We start from the raw sequence: 19,960 nt of genomic DNA on the forward strand, positions 1-19,960 counted from the left end.
CTGAGCCCAGTGATGGGACATGAACCCTCACTGCTTCCCCAGTGTGTACTGTCCATGTACCAGAGCTGACCCCCAGACACACACGGGCTGTGACTGAATTGCCCCCATTTCCTGCTGTGTCCATCCCTCATTACCTGGGGAACAGCTTCATCGGAACGAGACCCCTCACTGCCGGGAGAATGATCCCTCTCTCTGTAATAAAACCAAAGGATCAGACAGACAGGAAGAGACAGTCAGTGACAGTGTGGGAGAGCAGGGATACTGGGGACAGTTATTGTTAGATTTCCTCACTCACCCGCACCTCAATCCAAAATCCCAGACCATGTCCCCTGTTCCTATCGTCCATCAGGGACTCGCAGGGGCTGGGACTGAGCCCAAGGCCCTTACTGTATCAGTGTGAGGCTGGGCCTGTATATTCACACTCTCCCTGTAAACACAGCATGTGGGGTGTGTACAGGGTCACTTACCCATCTTTCTCCTCTCGTTGAGCTTCTTCTTCTTGTTGGACCACCAGCCGATCCTGGGCCTCCTGCAGCTCCTGTTGGATCTGCTCCAGCCGCGTCTCCAGCTCCTGATTGGTCAGTTTGAGCTTCTCGTTCTCAATGCTGGTCTCGTCCTGTTTACTGCGCAGAGCAACAAGCTCCGCCTCCAACTGGGAGGGAGGGACAAGCAAAGGGACCTCGTCCAATCATAAATGATAAGGCAATTATCATAGAAAATGTATTAAAATCAAATCCCTCTCGCTCTGTCTCTCACTCTTTCCCCATCTCTCTCACTCTTTCCCCATCTCTCTCACTCTTTCCCCATCTCTCTCACTCTTTCCCCATCTCTCTCACTCTTTCCCCATCTCTCTCACTCTTTCCCCATCTCTCTCACTCTTTCCCCATCTCTCTCACTCTTTCCCCATCTCTCTCACTCTTTCCCCATCTCTCTCACTCTTTCCCCATCTCTCTCACTCTTTCCCCATCTCTCTCACTCTTTCCCCATCTCTCTCACTCTTTCCCCATCTCACTCACTCTTTCCCCATCTCACTCACTCTTTCCCCATCTCACTCACTCTTTCCCCATCTCACTCACTCTTCCCCCATCTCTCTCGCTCTTTCCCCATCTCTCTCGCTCTTTCCCCATCTCTCTCACTCTTTCCCCATCTCTCTCACTCTTTGCCCATCTCTCTCACTCTTTGCCCATCTCTCTCACTCTTTGCCCATCTCTCTCACTCTTTGCCTATCTCTCTCACTCTTTCCCCATCTCTCTCACTCTTTCCCCATCTCTCTCACTCTTTCCCCATCACTCTCACTCTTTCCCCATCACTCTCACTCTTTGCTTATCTCTCTCACTCTTTCCCCATCTCTCTCACTCTTTCCCCATCTCTCTCACTCTTTCCCCATCACTCTCACTCTTTCCCCATCACTCTCACTCTTTGCTTATCTCTCTCACTCTTTCCCTATCTCTCTCACTCTTTCCCTATCTCTCTCACTCTTTGCCTATCTCTCTCACTCTTTCCCTATCTCTCTTACTCTTTCCCCATCACTCTCACTCTTTCCCCATCACTCTCACTCTTTACCCACCTCTCTCACTCTTTACCCATCTCTCTCACTCTTTATCCATCACTCTCACTCTTTGCATATCTCTCTCAATCTTTCCCTATCTCTCTCACTCTTTCCCCATCTCTCTCACTCTATCCCCATCTCTCTCACTCTTTCCCCATCTCTCTCACTCTTTCCCCATCTCTCTCAATCTTTCCCCATCTCTCTCACTCTTTCCCCATCTCTCTCACTCTTTCTGACTTCAAATTTCCCCCTTCAGGATAGGACAGAATTCTGCTTCCTGGACATTTTCCTTCAGCCCAGGTCCCCCCCAACCCGGTGACAGTGAATCTTTTCCGAAGATTCTGCCATTAATTCACCCACTCCCCCCTCCCCATTCTCATCCACAGTCAGTGTGAGTCAGTCCCTGGCAGTCAGTCTCCTGCCCACTGTCTGAGCCCCGTGATGGTACATGAACCCTCACTGCTCCCCCAGTGTGTACTGTCCATGTACCAGAGCTGACCCCCAGACACACACGGGCTGTCACTGAATTCCCCCCATTTCCTGCTGTGTCCATCCCTCATTACCTGGGGAACAGCTTCATCGGAACGAGACCCCTCACTGCCGGGAGAATGATCCCTCTCTCTGTAATAAAACCAAAGGATCAGACAGACAGGAAGAGACAGTCAGTGACAGTGTCAGAGAGCAGGGTTACTGGGGACATTTATTGTTAGATTTCCTCACTCACCCTCACCTCAATCCCAAATCCCAGACCATGTCCCCTGTTCCTATCGTCCATCAGGGACTCCAAGGGTCTGGGACTGAGCCCAAGGCCCTTACTGTATCAGTGTGAGGCTGAGCCTGTGTATTCACACTCTCCCTGTGTACACAGTGTGTGGGGTGTGTACAGGGTCACTTACTGTATCAGTGTGAGGCTGGGCCTGTATATTCACACTCTCCCTGTGTACACAGTGTGTGGGGTGTGTACAGGGTCACTTACTGTATCAGTGTGAGGCTGGGCCTGTATATTCACACTCTCCCTGTGTACACAGTGTGTGGGGTGTGTACAGGGTCACTTACTGTATCAGTGTGAGGCTGGGCCTGTATACTCACACTCTCCCTGTGTACACAGTGTGTGGGGTGTGTACAGGATCACTTACCCATCATTCTCCTCTCGTTGAGCTGCTTCTTCCTTTTGGACCACCAGCCGATCCTGGGCCTCCTGCAGCTCCTGTTGGATCTGCTCCAGCCGCGTCTCCAGCTCCTGATTGGTCAGTTTGAGCTTCTCGTTCTCTGTGCTTGTCTCGTCCTGTTTACTGCGCAGAGCAACAAGCTCCGCCTCCAACTGGGAGGGAGGGACAAGCAAAGGGACCTCGTCCAATCATAAATGATAAGGCAATGATCATATAAAAAGTATTAAAATCAATTACCTCTCCCTCTCTCTCTCACTCTTTCCCCATCTCTCTCACTCTTTCCCCATCTCACTCACACTTTCCCCATCTCACTCGCTCTTTCCCCATCTCACTCGCTCTTTCCCCATCTCACTCACTCTTTCCCCATCTCACTCACTCTTTCCCCATCTCTCCCACTCTTTCCCCATCTCTCCCACTCTTTCCCCATCTCTCTCACTCTTTCACCATCTCTCCCACTCTTTCCCCACCTCTCTCACTCTTTCCCCATCTCACTCACTCTTTCCCCATCTCTCACACTCTTTCCCCATCTCTCTCACTCTTTGCCCATCTCTCTCACTCTTTGCCCATCTCTCTCACTCTTTGCCCATCTCTCTTACTCTTTGCCCATCTCTCTCACTCTTTCCCGATCTCTCTCACGCTTTCCCCATCTCTCTCTCTTTCCCCATCTCTCTCACTCTTTCCCTATCTCTCTCACACTTTCCCTATCTCTCTCACTCTTTCCCTATCTCTCCCACTTTTTCCCCATCTCTCTCACTCTTTCTCCATCTCTCTCACTCTTTCACCATCTCTCTCACTCTTTCCCCATCTCTCTCACTCTTTCCCCATCTCTCCCACTCTTTCCCCATCTCTCTCACTCTTTCCCCATCTCTCTCACTCTTTGCCCATCTCTCTCACTCTTTGCCCATCTCTCTCACTCTTTGCCCATCTCTCTCACTCTTTGCCCATCTCTCTCACTCTTTGCCCATCTCTCTCACTCTTTGCCCATCTCTCTCACTCTTTCCCCATCTCTCTCACTCTTTCCCCATCTCTCTCACTCTTTGCCCATCTCTCTCACTCTTTGCCCATCTCTCTCACTCTTTGCCCATCTCTCTCACTCTTTGTCCATCTCACTCACTCTTTGCCCATTTCTCTCACTCTTTGCCCATCTCTCTCACTCTTTCCCTATCTCTCCCACTCTTTGCCCATCTCTCTAACTCTTTCCCCATCTCTCTCTCTTTCCCCATCTCTCTCACTCTTTCCCTATCTCTCTCACACTTTCCCCATCTCTCTCACTCTTTCCCCATCTCTCTCACTCTTTCCCCATCTCTCTCACTCTTTCCCCATCTCTCTCACTCTTTCCCCATCTCTCTTACTCTTTCCCCATCTCTCCCACTCTTTCCCTATCTCTCCCACTCTTTCCCCATCTCTCTCACTCTTTGCTTATCTCTCTCACTCTTTCCCTATCTCTCTCACTCTTTCCCTATCTCTCTCACTCTTTCCCTATCTCTCTCACTCTTTCCCTATCTCTCTCACTCTTTGCCCATCTCTCTCACTCTTTGCCCATCTCTCTCACTCTTTGCCCATCTCTCTCACTCTTTCCCCATCACTCTCACTCTTTCCCCATCTCTCTCACTCTTTCCCTATCTCTATCACTCTTTCCCCATCACTCTCACTCTTTCCCCATCACTCTCACTCTTTCCCCATCACTCTCACTCTTTTCCCATCTCTCTCACTCTTTCCCCATCTCTCTCACTCTTTCCCCATCTCTCTCACTCTTTCCCCATCTCTCTCACTCTTTCCCCATCTCTCTCACTCTTTCCCCATCTCTCTCACTCTTTCCCCATCTCTCTCACTCTTTCCCCATCTCTCTCACTCTTTCTGACTTCAAATTTCCCCCTTCAGTTTTGGACAGAATTCTGCTTCCTGGACATTTTCCTTCAGCCCAGGTGCCCCCCCCCCGGTGACAATGAATCTGTTCCGAAGATTCTGCCATTAATTCACCCACTCCCCCCTCCCCATTCTCATCCACAGTCAGTGTGAGTCAGTCCCTGGCAGTCAGTCTCCTGCCCACTGTCTGAGCCCAGTGATGGTACATGAACCCTCACTGCTCCCCCAGTGTGTCCTGTCCATGTACCAGAGCTGACCCCCAGACACACACGGGCTGTGACTGAATTCCCCCCATTTCCTGCTGTGTCCATCCCTCATTACCTGGGGAACAGCTTCATCGGAACGAGACCCCTCACTGCCGGGAGAATGATCCCTCTCTCTGTAATAAAACCAAAGGATCAGACAGACAGGAAGAGACAGTCAGTGACAGTGTCAGAGAGCAGGGTTACTGGGGACATTTATTGTTAGATTTCCTCACTCACCCTCACCTCAATCCCAAATCCCAGACCATGTCCCCTGTTCCTATCGTCCATCAGGGACTCCAAGGGTCTGGGACTGAGCCCAAGGCCCTTACTGTATCAGTGTGAGGCTGGGCCTGAAAACTCACACTCTCCCTGTGTACACAGTGTGTGGGGTGTGTACAGGGTCACTTACTGTATCAGTGTGAGGCTGGGCCTGTATACTCACACTCTCCCTGTGTACACAGTGTGTGAGGTGTGTACAGGGTCACTTACTGTATCAGTGTGAGGCTGGGCCCTGTATACTCATACTCTCCCTGTGTACACAGTGTGTGGGGTGTGTACAGGGTCACTTACTGTATCAGTGTGAGGCTGGGCCTGTATACTCACACTCTCCCCGTGTACACAGTGTGTGGGGTGTGTACAGGGTCACTTACTGTATCAGTGTGAGACTGGGCCCTGTATACTCATACTCTCCCTGTGTACACAGTGTGTGGGGTGTGTACAGGGTCACTTACTGTATCAGTGTGAGGCTGGGCCTGTATACTCACACTCTCCCCGTGTACACAGTGTGTGGGGTGTGTACAGGGTCACTTACTGTATCAGTGGGAGGCTGAGCCTGTATACTCACACTCTCCCTGTGTACACAGCGTGTGGGGTGTGTACAGGGTCACTTACCCATCTTTCTCCTCTCGTTGAGCTGCTTCTTCCTGTTGGACCACCAGCCGATCCTGGGCCTCCTGCAGCTCCTGTTGGATCTGCTCCAGCCGCGTCTCCAGCTCATGATTGGTCAGTTTGAGCTTCTCGTTCTCAATGCTGGTCTCGTCCTGTTTACTGCGCAGAGCAACAAGCTCCGCCTCCAACTGGGAGGGAGGGACAAGCAAAGGGACCTCGTCCAATCACAAATGATAAGGCAATGATCATATAAAAAGTATTAAAATCAATTCCCTCTCCCTCTCTCTCTCACTCTTTCCCCATCTCTCTCACTCTTTCCCTATATCTCTCACTCTTTCCCCATCTCTCTCACCCTTTCACCATGTCTCTCACTCTTTCCCCATGTCTCTCACTCTTTCCCCATCTCTCTCACTCTTTCCCCATCTCTCCCACTCTTTCCCCATCTCTCCCACTCTTTCCCCATCTCACTCACTCTTTCCCCATCTCACTCACTCTTTCCCCATCTCACTCACTCTTTCCCCACCTCTCTCAATCTTTCCACATCTCTCTCACTCATTCCCTATCTCTCTCACTCTTTCCCCATCTCTCTCACTCTTTCCCCATCTCTCTCACTCTTTCCCCATCTCTCTCACTTTTTCCCCATCTCTCTCACTCTTTTCCCATCTCTCTCACTCTTTGCCCATCTCTCTCACTCTTTGCCCATCTCTCTCACTCTTTGCCCATCTCTCTCACTCTTTCCCCATCTCTCCCACTCTTTCCCCATCTCACTCACTCTTTCCCCATCTCACTCACTCTTTCCCCACCTCTCCCTATCTTTCCACATCTCGCTCACTCATTCCCCATCTCTCTCACCCTTTCCCCATCTCTCTCACTCTTTCCCCATCTCTCTCACTCTTTCCCCATCTCTCTCACTCTTTCCCCATCTCTCTCACTCTTTCCCCATCTCTCTCACTCTTTCCCCATCTCTCTCACTCTTTCCCCATCTCTCTCACTCTTTCCCCATCTCTCTCACTCTTTCCCAATCTCTCTCACTCTTTCCCCATCTCTCTCACTCTTTCCCCATCTCTCTCACTCTTTCCCCATCTCTCTCACTCTTTCTGACTTCAAATTTCCCCCTTCAGGATTGGACAGAATTCTGCTTCCTGGACATTTTCCTTCAGCCCAGGTGCCCCCCCCGCTGGTGACAGTGAATCTGTTCTGAAGATTCTGCCATTAATTCACCCACTCCCCCCTCCCCATTCTCATCCACAGTCAGTGTGAGTCAGTCCCTGGCAGTCAGTATCCTGCCCACTGTCTGAGCCCAGTGATGGTACATGAACCCTCACTGCTCCCCCAGTGTGTACTGTCCATGTACCAGAGCTGACCCCCAGACACACACGGGCTGTGACTGAATTCCTCCCATTTCCTGCTGTGTCCATCCCTCATTACCTGGGGAACAGCTTCATCGGAACGAGACCCCTCACTGCCGGGAGAATGATCCCTCTCTCTGTAATAAAACCAAAGGATCAGACAGACAGGAAGAGACAGTCAGTGACAGTGTCAGAGAGCAGGGTTACTGGGGACATTTATTGTTAGATTTCCTCACTCACCCGCACCTCAATCCCAAATCCCAGACCATGTCCCCTGTTCCTATCGTCCATCAGGGACTCCCAGGGGCTGGGACTGAGCCCAGGGCCCTTACTGTATCAGTGTGAGGCTGGGCCTGTATATTCACACTCTCCCTGTGTACACAGTGTGTGGGGTGTGTAAAGGGTCACTTACTGTATAAGTGTGAGGCTGGGCCTGTATATTCACACTCTCCCTGTGTACACAGTGTGTGGGGTGTGTACAGGGTCACTTACTGTATCAGTGTGAGGCTGGGCCTGTATATTCACACTCTCCTTGTGTACACAGTGTGTGGGGTGTGTACAGGGTCACTTACTGTATCAGTGTGAGGCTGGGCCTGTATATTCACACTCTCCCTGTGTACACAGTGTGTGGGGTGTGTACAGGGTCACTTACTGTATCAGTGTGAGGCTGGGCCTGTATACTCACACTCTCCCCGTGTACACAGTGTGTGGGGTGTGTACAGGGTCACTTACTGTATCAGTGTGAGGCTGGGCCTGTATACTCACACTCTCCCTGTGTACACAGTGTGTGGGGTGTGTACAGGATCACTTACCCATCTTTCTCCTCTCGTTGAGCTGCTTCTTCCTGTTGGACCACCAGCCGATCCTGGGCCTCCTGCAGCTCCTGTTGGATCTGCTCCAGCCGCGTCTCCAGCTCCTGATTGGTCAGTTTGAGCTTCTCGTTCTCAATGCTGGTCTCGTCCTGTTTACTGCGCAGAGCAACAAGCTCCGCCTCCAACTGGGAGGGAGGGACAAGCAAAGGGACCTCGTCCAATCATAAATGACAAGGCAATTATCATAGAAAATGTATTAAAATCAATTCCCTCTCGCTCTCTCACTCTTTCCCCATCTCTCTCACTCTTTCCCTATATCTCTCACTCTTTCCCCATCTCTCTCACCCTTTCACCATGTCTCTCACTCTTTCCCCATGTCTCTCACTCTTTCCCCATCTCTCTCACTCTTTCCCCATCTCTCCCACTCTTTCCCCATCTCTCCCACTCTTTCCCCATCTCACTCACTCTTTCCCCATCTCACTCACTCTTTCCCCATCTCACTCACTCTTTCCCCACCTCTCTCAATCTTTCCACATCTCTCTCACTCATTCCCTATCTCTCTCACTCTTTCCCCATCTCTCTCACTCTTTCCCCATCTCTCTCACTCTTTCCCCATCTCTCTCACTTTTTCCCCATCTCTCTCACTCTTTTCCCATCTCTCTCACTCTTTGCCCATCTCTCTCACTCTTTGCCCATCTCTCTCACTCTTTGCCCATCTCTCTCACTCTTTCCCCATCTCTCCCACTCTTTCCCCATCTCACTCACTCTTTCCCCATCTCACTCACTCTTTCCCCACCTCTCCCTATCTTTCCACATCTCGCTCACTCATTCCCCATCTCTCTCACTCTTTCCCCATCTCTCTCACTCTTTCCCCATCTCTCTCACTCTTTCCCCATCTCTCTCACTCTTTCCCCATCTCTCTCACTCTTTCCCCATCTCTCTCACTCTTTCCCCATCTCTCTCACTCTTTCCCCATCTCTCTCACTCTTTCCCCATCTCTCTCACTCTTTTCCCATCTCTCTCACTCTTTGCCCATCTCTCTCACTCTTTGCCCATCTCTCTCACTCTTTCCCTATCTCTCTCACTCTTTCGCCATCTCACTCACTCTTTCCCCACCTCTCTCAAGCGATCCACATCTCTCTCACTCATTCCCCATCTCTCTCACTCTTTCCCCATCTCTCTCACTCTTTCCCCATCTCTCTCACTCTTTCCCCATCTCTCTCACTCTTTCCCCATCTCTCTCACTCTTTCCCCATCTCTCTCACTCTTTCCCCATCTCTCCCACTCTTTCCCCATCTCTCCCACTCTTTCCCCATCTCTCCCACTCTTTCCCTATCTATCCCACTCTTTCCCCATCTCTCTCACACTTCCCCCATCACTCTCACTCTTTCCCCATCTCTCTCACTCTTTCCCCATCTCACTCATTCTTTCCCCATCTCTCTCACTCTTTCCCCATCACTCTCACTCTTTGCCCATCTCTCTCACACTTTCCCTATCTCTCTCACTCTTTCCCCATCTCTCCCACTCTTTCCCCATCTCTCTCACACTTTCCCTATCTCTCTCACTCTTTCCCTATCTCTCCCACTCTTTCCCCATCTCTCTCACTATTTCCCCATCTCTCTCACTCTTTCCCCATCTCTCTCACTCTTTCCCCATCTCTCCCACTCTTTCCCCATCTCTCTCACACTTCCCCCATCACTCTCACTCTTTGCCCATCTCTCTCACTCTTTCCCCATCTCGCTCATTCTTTCCCCATCTCTCTCACTCTTTCCCCATCACTCTCACTCTTTGCCTATCTCTCCCAATCTTTCCCCATGTCTCTCACTCTTTCCCCATCTCTCTCACTCTTTCCCCATCTCTCCCACTCTTTCCCCATCTCTCCCACTCTTTCCCCATCTCTCCCACTCTTTCCCCATCTCTCCCACTCTTGCCCCATCTCTCCCACTCTTTCCCCATCTCTCCCACTCTTTCCCCATCTCTCCCACTCTTTCCCCATCTCTCTCACTCTTTCCCCATCTCTCTCACTCTTTCCCCATCTCTCTCACTCTTTCCCCATCTCTCTCACTCTTTCCCCATCTCTCTCACTCTTTTCCCATCTCTCTCACTCTTTGCCCATCTCTCTCACTCTTTCCCCATCTCTCTCACTCTTTCCCCATCTCTCTCACTCTTTCCCCATCTCTCCCACTCTTTCCCCATCTCTCTCACACTTCCCCCATCACTCCCACTCTTTCCCCATCTCTCTCACTCTTTCCCCATCTCTCTCACTCATTCTTTCCCCATCACTCTCACTCTTTGCCCATCTCTCTCACACTTTCCCTATCTCTCTCACTCTTTCCCCATCTCTCTCACTCTTTCCCCATCTCTCCCACTCTTTCCCCATCTCTCCCACTCTTTCCCCATCTCTCTCACTCTTTCCCCATATCTCCCACTCTTTCCCCATCTCTCCCACTCTTTCCCCATCTCTCCCACTCTTTCCCCATCTCTCCCACTCTTTCCCCATCTCTCTCACTCTTTCCCCATCTCTCTCACTCTTTCCCCATCTCTCTCACTCTTTCCCCATCTCTCTCACTCTTTCCCCATCTCTCTCACTCTTTTCCCATCTCTCTCACTCTTTGCCCATCTCTCTCACTCTTTCCCCATCTCTCTCACTCTTTCCCCATCTCTCTCACTCTTTCCCCATCTCTCCCACTCTTTCCCCATCTCTCTCACACTTCCCCCATCACTCCCACTCTTTCCCCATCTCTCTCACTCTTTCCCCATCTCTCTCACTCATTCTTTCCCCATCACTCTCACTCTTTGCCCATCTCTCTCACACTTTCCCTATCTCTCTCACTCTTTCCCCATCTCTCTCACTCTTTCCCCATCTCTCCCACTCTTTCCCCATCTCTCCCACTCTTTCCCCATCTCTCTCACTCTTTCCCCATATCTCCCACTCTTTCCCCATCTCTCCCACTCTTTCCCCATCTCTCCCACTCTTTCCCCATCTCTCCCACTCTTTCCCCATCTCTCTCACTCTTTCCCCATCTCTCTCACTCTTTTCCCATCTCTCCCACTCTTTCCCCATCTCTCCCACTCTTTCCCCATCTCTCTCACTCTTTCCCCATATCTCCCACTCTTTCCCCATCTCTCCCACTCTTTCCCCATCTCTCCCACTCTTTCCCCATCTCTCCCACTCTTTCCCCATCTCTCCCACTCTTTCCCCATATCTCCCACTCTTTCCCCATCTCTCCCACTCTTTCCCCATCTCTCCCACTCTTTCCCCATCTCTCCCACTCTTTCCCCATCTCTCTCACTCTTTCCCCATCTCTCTCACTCTTTTCCCATCTCTCTCACTCTTTCCCCATCTCTCCCACTCTTTCCCCATCTCTCCCACTCTTTCCCCATCTCTCTCACTCTTTCCCCATATCTCCCACTCTTTCCCCATCTCTCCCACTCTTTCCCCATCTCTCCCACTCTTTCCCCATCTCTCCCACTCTTTCCCCATCTCTCTCACTCTTTCCCCATCTCTCTCACTCTTTTCCCATCTCTCTCACTCTTCCACCATCTCTCTCACTCTTCCACCATCTCTCTCACTCTTTCCCCATCTCTCCCACTCTTTCCCCATCTCTCCCACTCTTTCTCCATCTCTCTCACTCTTTCCCCTTCTCTCCCACTCTTTCCCCATCTCTCCCACTCTTTCCCCATCTCTCTCACTCTTTCCCCATCTCTCTCACTCTTTGCACATCTCTCTCACTCTTTGCACATCTCTCTCACTCTTTGCCCATCTCTCTCACTCTTTGCCCATCTCTCTCACTCTTTGCCCATCTCTCTCACTCTTTGCCCATCTCTCTCACTCTTTGCCCATCTCTCTCACTCTTTGCCCATCTCTCTCACTCTTTGCCCATCTCTCTCACTCTTTGCCCATCTCTCTCACTCTTTGCCCATCTCTCTCACTCTTTGCCCATCTCTCTCACTCTTTGCCCATCTCTCTCACTCTTTGCCCATCTCTCTCACTCTTTGCCCATCTCTCTCACTCTTTGCCCATCTCTCTCACTCTTTGCCCATCTCTCTCACTCTTTGCCCATCTCTCTCACTCTTTGCCCATCTCTCTCACTCTTTGCCCATCTCTCTCACTCTTTGCCCATCTCTCTCACTCTTTGCCCATCTCTCTCACTCTTTGCCCATCTCTCTCACTCTTTGCCCATCTCTCTCACTCTTTGCCCATCTCTCTCACTCTTTGCCCATCTCTCTCACTCTTTGCCCATCTCTCTCACTCTTTGCCCATCTCTCTCACTCTTTGCCCATCTCTCTCACTCTTTGCCCATCTCTCTCACTCTTTGCCCATCTCTCTCACTCTTTGCCCATCTCTCTCACTCTTTGCCCATCTCTCTCACTCTTTGCCCATCTCTCTCACTCTTTGCCCATCTCTCTCACTCTTTGCCCATCTCTCTCACTCTTTGCCCATCTCTCTCACTCTTTGCCCATCTCTCTCACTCTTTGCCCATCTCTCTCACTCTTTGCCCATCTCTCTCACTCTTTGCCCATCTCTCTCACTCTTTGCCCATCTCTCTCACTCTTTGCCCATCTCTCTCACTCTTTGCCCATCTCTCTCACTCTTTGCCCATCTCTCTCACTCTTTGCCCATCTCTCTCACTCTTTGCCCATCTCTCTCACTCTTTGCCCATCTCTCTCACTCTTTGCCCATCTCTCTCACTCTTTGCCCATCTCTCTCACTCTTTGCCCATCTCTCTCACTCTTTGCCCATCTCTCTCACTCTTTGCCCATCTCTCTCACTCTTTGCCCATCTCTCTCACTCTTTGCCCATCTCTCTCACTCTTTGCCCATCTCTCTCACTCTTTGCCCATCTCTCTCACTCTTTGCCCATCTCTCTCACTCTTTGCCCATCTCTCTCACTCTTTGCCCATCTCTCTCACTCTTTGCCCATCTCTCTCACTCTTTGCCCATCTCTCTCACTCTTTGCCCATCTCTCTCACTCTTTGCCCATCTCTCTCACTCTTTGCCCATCTCTCTCACTCTTTGCCCATCTCTCTCACTCTTTGCCCATCTCTCTCACTCTTTGCCCATCTCTCTCACTCTTTGCCCATCTCTCTCACTCTTTGCCCATCTCTCTCACTCTTTGCCCATCTCTCTCACTCTTTCCCCATCTCTCTCACTCTTTCCCCACCTCTCTCACTCTTTCCCCATCTCTCTCTCTTTCCCCATCTCTCTCACTCTTTCCCTATCTCTCTCACACTTTCCCTATCTCTCTCACACTTTCCCTATCTCTCTCACTCTTTCCCTATCTCTCCCACTCTTTCCCCATCTCTCTCACTCTTTCCCCATCTCTCTCTCTTTCCCCATCTCTCTTAGTCTTTCCCCATCTCTCTCACTCTTTCCCTATCTCTCTCACACTTTCCCTATCTCTCTCACTCTTTCCCTATCTCTCCCACTCTTTCCCCATCTCTCTCACTCTTTCCCCATCTCTCTCTCTTTCCCCATCTCTCTCACTCTTTCCCCATCTCTCTCACACTTTCCCCATCTCTCTCACACTTTCCCCATCTCTCTCACTCTTTCCCCATCTCTCTCACTCTTTCCCCATCTCTCTCACTCTTTCCCCATCTCTCTCACTCTTTCCCCATCTCTCTCACTCTTTCCCCATCTCTCTCACTCTTTCCCCATCTCTCTCACTCTTTGCTTATCTCTCTCACTCTTTCCCTATCTCTCTCACTCTTTCCCCATCTCTCTCACTCTTTGCCCATCTCTCTCACTCTTTCCCCATCACTCTCACTCTTTGCTTATCTCTCTCAATCTTTCCCTATCTCTCTCACTCTTTCCCTATCTCTCTCAATCTTTCCCTATCTCTATCACTCTTTCCCCATCTCTCTCACTCTTTCCCTATCTCTATCACTCTTTCCCCATCTCTCTCACTCTTTGCTTATCTCTCTCACTCTTTCCCTATCTCTCTCACTCTTTCCCCATCTCTCTCACTCTTTGCCCATCTCTCTCACTCTTTCCCCATCACTCTCACTCTTTGCTTATCTCTCTCAATCTTTCCCTATCTCTCTCACTCTTTCCCCATCTCTCTCACTCTTTCCCCATCTCTCTCACTCTTTCCCCATCTCTCTCACTCTTTCCCCATCTCTCTCACTCTTTCTGACTTCAAATTTCCCCCTTCAGTTTTGGACAGAATTCTGCTTCCTGGACATTTTCCTTCAGCCCAGGTGCCCCGCCCCCGGTGACAATGAATCTGTTCCAAAGATTCTGCCATTAATTCACCCACTCCCCCCTCCCCATTCTCATCCACAGTCAGTGTGAGTCAGTCCCTGGCAGTCAGTATCCTGCCCACTGTCTGAGCCCAGTGATGGTACATGAACCCTCACTGCTCCCCCAGTGTGTACTGTCCATGTACCAGAGCTGACCCCCAGACACACACGGGCTGTGACTGAATTCCCCCCATTTCCTGCTGTGCCCATCCCTCATTACCTGGGGAACAGCTTCATCGGAACGAGACCCCTCACTGCCGGGAGAATGATCCCTCTCTCTGTAATAAAACCAAAGGATCAGACAGACAGGAAGAGACAGTCAGTGACAGTGTCAGAGAGCAGGGTTACTGGGGACATTTATTGTTAGATTTCCTCACTCACCCGCACCTCAATCCCAAATCCCAGACCATGTCCCCTGTTCCTATCGTCCATCAGGGACTCCCAGGGGCTGGGACTGAGCCCAGGGCCCTTACTGTATCAGTGTGAGGCTGGGCCTGTATATTCACACTCTCCCTGTGTACACAGTGTGTGGGGTGTGTACAGGGTCACTTACTGTATCAGTGTGAGGCTGGGCCTGTATATTCACACTCTCCCTGTGTACACAGTGTGTGGGGTGTGTACAGGGTCACTTACTGTATCAGTGTGAGGCTGGGCCTGTATATTCACACTCTCCATGTGTACACAGTGTGTGGGGTGTGTACAGGGTCACTTACTGTATCAGTGTGAGGCAGGGCCTGTATACACACATTCTCCCTGTGTACACAGTGTGTGGGGTGTGTACAGGGTCAATAATTGTATTGGTGTGAAGCTGGGCCTGTATATTCACACTCTCCCTGTGCACACAGTTTGTGGGGTGTGTGCAGGATCAATTATTGAATCAGTGTGAAGCTGGGCCTGTATATTCACACTCTCCCTGTGCACACAGTTTGTGGGGTGTGTCCAGGATCACTTATTGAATCAGTGTGGGGCTGAGCCTCTCGATTCACACTGTCCCTTTATACACAGTATGTGGGGTTTATACAGGGACACTATAAATTTACCAGAAAAAGTAGCAAGCCTGAGGATTGGGAGCAGTTTAGAATTCAGCAAAAAAAGACTAAGAGATTGATTAAGAGGGGAAAAATTGAGTATGAGAGTAAACTTGCAAGGAACATAAAAGTGGACTGTAAAAGCTTCGACAAGTATGTCAAAAAAAAGATTAGTGAAGACAAATGTCGGTCCCTTAACAGTCAGAAACGGGAGAATTTATAATGGGGAACAAGGAAATGACAGAGTAATTAAACAAATACTTTGGTTCTGTCTTCACAGAAGAGGACACAAATAACTTCCCAGAAATGCTCGGGAACCAAGGGACTAGTGAGAAGGAGGAATTAAAGGAAATTCGTATTAGTAAAAAAAAAGTATTGGAGAAATTAATGGGACTGAAAGCCGATAAATCCCCAGGACCTGATAATCTGCATCCCAGAGTACTAAAAGAGGTAGCCATGGAAATAGTGGATGCATTAGTTGTCATCTTCCAAAATTCCATAGATTATGGAACAGTTCCTGCAGATTGGGGGGTGGCAAACGTAACCCCACTATTTAAAAAAGGAGGGAGAGAGAAAACAGGGAACTGCAGACCGGTTAGCCTAACATCAGTAGTAGGGAAAATGCTAGAGCCTATTATAAAGGATGAGATAACAGGACACTTAGAAAATATCGACGGGATTAGACAAAGTCAACATGGATTTATGAAAGGGAAATCATGTTTGACAAACCTACTGGAGTTTTTTGAGGATGTAACTGGTAGAATAGATAAGGGAGAACCAGTGGATGTGGTGTATTTGGATTTTCAGACGGTCTTTGTTAAAGTCCCACATAAGAGGTTAGTGTGCAAAATTAAAGCACATGGGATTGGGGGTAATATACTGGCATGGATTGAAAATTGGTTAACAGACAGGAAACAGAGAGTAGGAATAAATGGGTCTTTTTCAGGGTGGCAGGCGGTGACTCGTGGGGTACCGCAGGGATCAGTGCTTGGGCCCCAGCTATTCACAATATATATCAATGATTTGGACGAGGGAACCAAATGTAATATTTCCAAGTTTGCTGATGACACAAAACTAGGTGAGATTGTGAGTTGTGAGGAGGATGCAAAGAGGCTTCAAGACGATTTGGACAAGTTGAGTGAGTGGGCAAATACATGGCAGATGCAGTATAATGTGGATAAATGTGAAGTTATCCATTTCAGAAGGAAAAACAGAAAGGCAGAGTATTATTTAAATGGTGATAGATTGGGAAATGTTGATGTACAAAGGGACCTGGGTGTCCTTGTACACCAGTCACTGAAAGCAAACATGTGAGGCTGGGCCTGTCCAGTCGCACTCTCCCTGTGTACACAGTGTGTGGGGTGTGTACAGGGTCACTTACTGTATCAGTGTGAGGCTGGGCCTGTATACTCACACTCTCCCTGTGTACACAGTGTGTGGGGTGTGTACAGGGTCACTTACTGTATCAGTGTGAGGATGGGCCTGTATATTCACACTCTCCTTGTGTACACAGTGTGCGGGGTGTGTACAGGGTCACGTACTGTATCAGTGTGAGGCTGGGCCTGTATATTCACACTCTCCCTGTGTACGCAGTGTGTGGGGTGTGTACAGGGTCACTTACTGTATCAGTGTGAGGCTGGGCCTGTATATTCACACTCTCCCTGTGTACACAGTGTGTGGGGTGTGTACAGGGTCACTTACTGTATCAGTGTGAGGCTGGGCCTGTATATTCACACTCTCCCTGTGTACACAGTGTGTGGGGTGTGTACAGGGTCACTTACTGTATCAGTGTGAGGCTGGGCCTGTATATTCACACTCTCCCTGTGTACACAGTGTGTGGGGTGTGTACAGGGTCACTTACTGTATCAGTGTGAGTCTGGGCCTGTATATTCACACTCTCCCTGTGTACACAGTGTGTGGGGTGTGTACAGGGTCACTTACTGTATCAGTGTGAGGCTGGGCCTGTATATTCACACTCTCCCTGTGTACACAGTGTGTGGGGTGTGTACAGGGTCACTTACTGTATCAGTGTGAGTCTGGGCCTGTATATTCACACTCTCCCTGTGTACACAGTGTGTGGGGTGTGTACAGGGTCACTTACTGTATCAGTGTGAGGCTGGGCCTGTATACTCACACTCTCCCTGTGTACACAGTGTGTGGGGTGTGTACAGGGTCACTTACTGTATCAGTGTGAGGCTGGGCCTGTATATTCACACTCTCCCTGTGTACACAGTGTGTGGGGTGTGTACAGGGTCACTTACTGTATCAGTGTGAGGCTGGGCCTGTATACTCACACTCTCCCTGTGTACACAGTGTGTGGGGTGTGTACAGGGTCACTTACTGTATCAGTGTGAGGCTGGGCCTGTATATTCACACTCTCCCTGTGGACACAGCGTGTGGGGTGTGTACAGGGTCACTTACTGTATCAGTGTGAGGCTGGGCCTGTATACTCACACTCTCCCTGTGTACACAGTGTGTGGGGTGTGTACAGGATCACTTACCCATCTTTCTCCTCTCGTTGAGCTGCTTCTTCCTGTTGGACCACCAGCCGATCCTGGGCCTCCTGCAGCTCCTGTTGGATCTGCTCCAGCCGCGTCTCCTGCTCCCGATTGGTCAGTTTGAGCTTCTCGTTCTCAGTGCTGGTCTCGTCCTGTTTACTGCGCAGAGCAACAAGCTCCGCCTCCAACTGGGAGGGAGGGACAAGCAAAGGGATCTCGTCCAATCATAAATGAAGAGGCAATTCTCTCAAAAGTATATTTTGAAGCGCTGCGAGTTGATTGGGAGATTATATTTTATTAGCTCCTGTGTTGAATGTTGATGGCTGGTTGATGTGTTGTGTGGGACAGCAGTGTGGAGTGAGGGTCCCAGCCCCCAGCACTCACTGGCCTTTCAGTGCTCTCTCCCCATAGCATCGCTGGACACAAAGATTTCAACTGGCCCAAATAAGAATGTTTAAACAGCTGAGTTACATGTTGGCTCAGACTGATCGTATCCTCGATGGACAATATCTGACTCAGCTCCCTGATGCCCTCAGTAACCATATCCCCACATTTGTACTTTTGGTCTCCTTCTCTCGCCTGAAGTTTGTCGAAACCAATCCCATACTCAGTCCATCTCAGGAACTCTCGAAACCAATTCTCTCCATCCTTCCCTCCATTTCTCTCTCCCTCTCTCTCTGCCTCCCTCTCTCTCTCTGCTCTCTCTCCCTTTCTCCTACTCTCTCTCCTTCTCCTCTCTCTCCCTCTCGCACTCTCTCTCACCCCCCTCTCTCTCTCTCTCCCTCCCTCTCTCCTGCTCCCCCTCTCACTCTCCTCTCTCTCTCTCTCTCCTCTCCCCCTCTCTCTCTCCCCTCTCCCTCCCCCTCCCTCACTCCTCTCTCCCTCCCTCTCTCCCTCTCCTCTCTCTCCCTCCATCTCTCCCTCCCTCTCTCTATCCCTCTCTCTCTCCTCTCTCTCTTCCTCCCTCTCTCCTCTCTTTCTCTCTCTCTCCTCTCCATCTCTCTCCTCTCCCTCCATCTCTCTCCTCTCCCTCTCTCTGTCTCTCTCCTCTCCCTCTCTCTCCCCCTCTCTCTCTCCCCCCGCTCTCTCTCTCCCCCCTCTCTCTCTCTCCTCTCTCCCTCTCTCTCCCTTTCTCTCTCTCTCTCCCTCCCTCTCTCTCTCCGTCCCTCTCCATCTCTCTCTCTCCCTCCCTCTCTCCCCTCTCTCTTTCTCTCCTCTCTCTCTCTCCCTCTCACTCCCTCTCCGTCGCTCTCTCCCTCTCCTCTCTCTCTCCTCTCTCTCTCTCTCCCTCTCTCGCTCTCCCTCTCTCTCTCCCCCTCCTCTCTCTCTCTCTCTCTGTCTCTCTCCCTCCCTCTCTCTCTCCCGCCCCCCCTCTCTTTCTCTCCTCTCTCTCTTTCTCTCTCTCTCCTCTCCCTCTCCCTCCATCTCTCTCCTCTCCCTCTCTCTGTCTCTCTCTCCCTCCCTGTCTCTCCCCCCTCTCTCTCTCTCCCCCCTCTCTCTCTCCCCATCTCTCTCCCTCCCCCTCTCTCTCCCTCCCCCTCTCTCTCCCTCCTCTCTCTCCCTCCTCTCTCTCTCTCTCTCTCTCTCCCTCTCTCTCTCTCTCTCTCCATCTCTCTCTCTCTCCCTCTCTCTTTCTCTCCTTCTCTCTCTCCATCTCCTCTCTCTCTCTCCCTCTCTTTCCCTCTCTCCCTCCCTCTGTCTCTCTCCCTCTGTCTCTCCCTCCCTCCCTCTCTCCCTCTCCTCTCTCTCTTTCTCTCTCTCTCCTCTCCCTCTCTCTCTCCCTCCATCTCTCTCCTCTCCCTCTCTCCCTTTCTCTCTCCTCTCTCTCTCTCCTCTCTCTTCCTCCCTCTCTCTCTCCTCTCCCTCTCTCTCTCCCTCCCTCTCTCCCTCTCTCTCTCCCTCCATCTTTCTCCTCTCCCTCTCTCTCTCTCCCTCCCTCTCTCTCTCCCTCCCTCCCCCTCTCTCTCCTCTCTCTCTCCCTCCCCCCTCTCTCTCTCTCCCTTCCTCCGTCTCTCTCCCCCCTCTCTCTCTCTCCCTCCACCTCTCGCTCCATCTCTCTCTCTCCCCCCTCTCTCTCTCTCCCTCTCTCTCTCTCTCTCCCTCTCCCTCCCTCTCCCTCCCTCTCTCCCCCCTCTCTCTCTCTCCCTCCACCTCTCGCTCCATCTCTCTCTCTCCCCCCTCTCTCTCTCTCCCTCTCTCTCTCTCTCTCCCTCTCTTCCTGCTCCGTCCCAGCCTGGACCAATTCGATCTGTAACTGTAGGTCTGTTGATTTGTGCTGTTTTCCTTATCCTGCCTGACTACACCATGAGGGGGT

At 50.7% G+C, this 19,960-nt stretch overlaps 1 protein-coding gene across 1 annotated transcript in view; it reads right to left on the reverse strand.

Annotated features, from left to right (window-relative positions):
• LOC137344348 (uncharacterized) overlaps positions 1–19,960 on the reverse strand; it is a 187,140-nt gene that overhangs the window by 120,595 nt on the left and 46,585 nt on the right. The window contains exons 12-21 of the mRNA XM_068007225.1: positions 17,650–17,834; positions 14,341–14,398; positions 7,879–8,063; positions 7,146–7,203; positions 5,721–5,905; positions 4,906–4,963; positions 2,686–2,870; positions 2,113–2,170; positions 468–652; positions 135–192 (exon numbers count right to left, since the gene is read on the reverse strand). Coding sequence (XP_067863326.1) covers positions 135–192; positions 468–652; positions 2,113–2,170; positions 2,686–2,870; positions 4,906–4,963; positions 5,721–5,905; positions 7,146–7,203; positions 7,879–8,063; positions 14,341–14,398; positions 17,650–17,834 — 1,215 coding nt within the window. The remainder of the gene's footprint in view (positions 1–134; positions 193–467; positions 653–2,112; positions 2,171–2,685; positions 2,871–4,905; positions 4,964–5,720; positions 5,906–7,145; positions 7,204–7,878; positions 8,064–14,340; positions 14,399–17,649; positions 17,835–19,960) is intronic.

The sequence above is a fragment of the Heptranchias perlo genome, chromosome 27 (genome assembly GCF_035084215.1).
Source record: "Heptranchias perlo isolate sHepPer1 chromosome 27, sHepPer1.hap1, whole genome shotgun sequence".
NCBI classification, from domain to species: Eukaryota; Metazoa; Chordata; class Chondrichthyes; order Hexanchiformes; family Hexanchidae; genus Heptranchias; species Heptranchias perlo.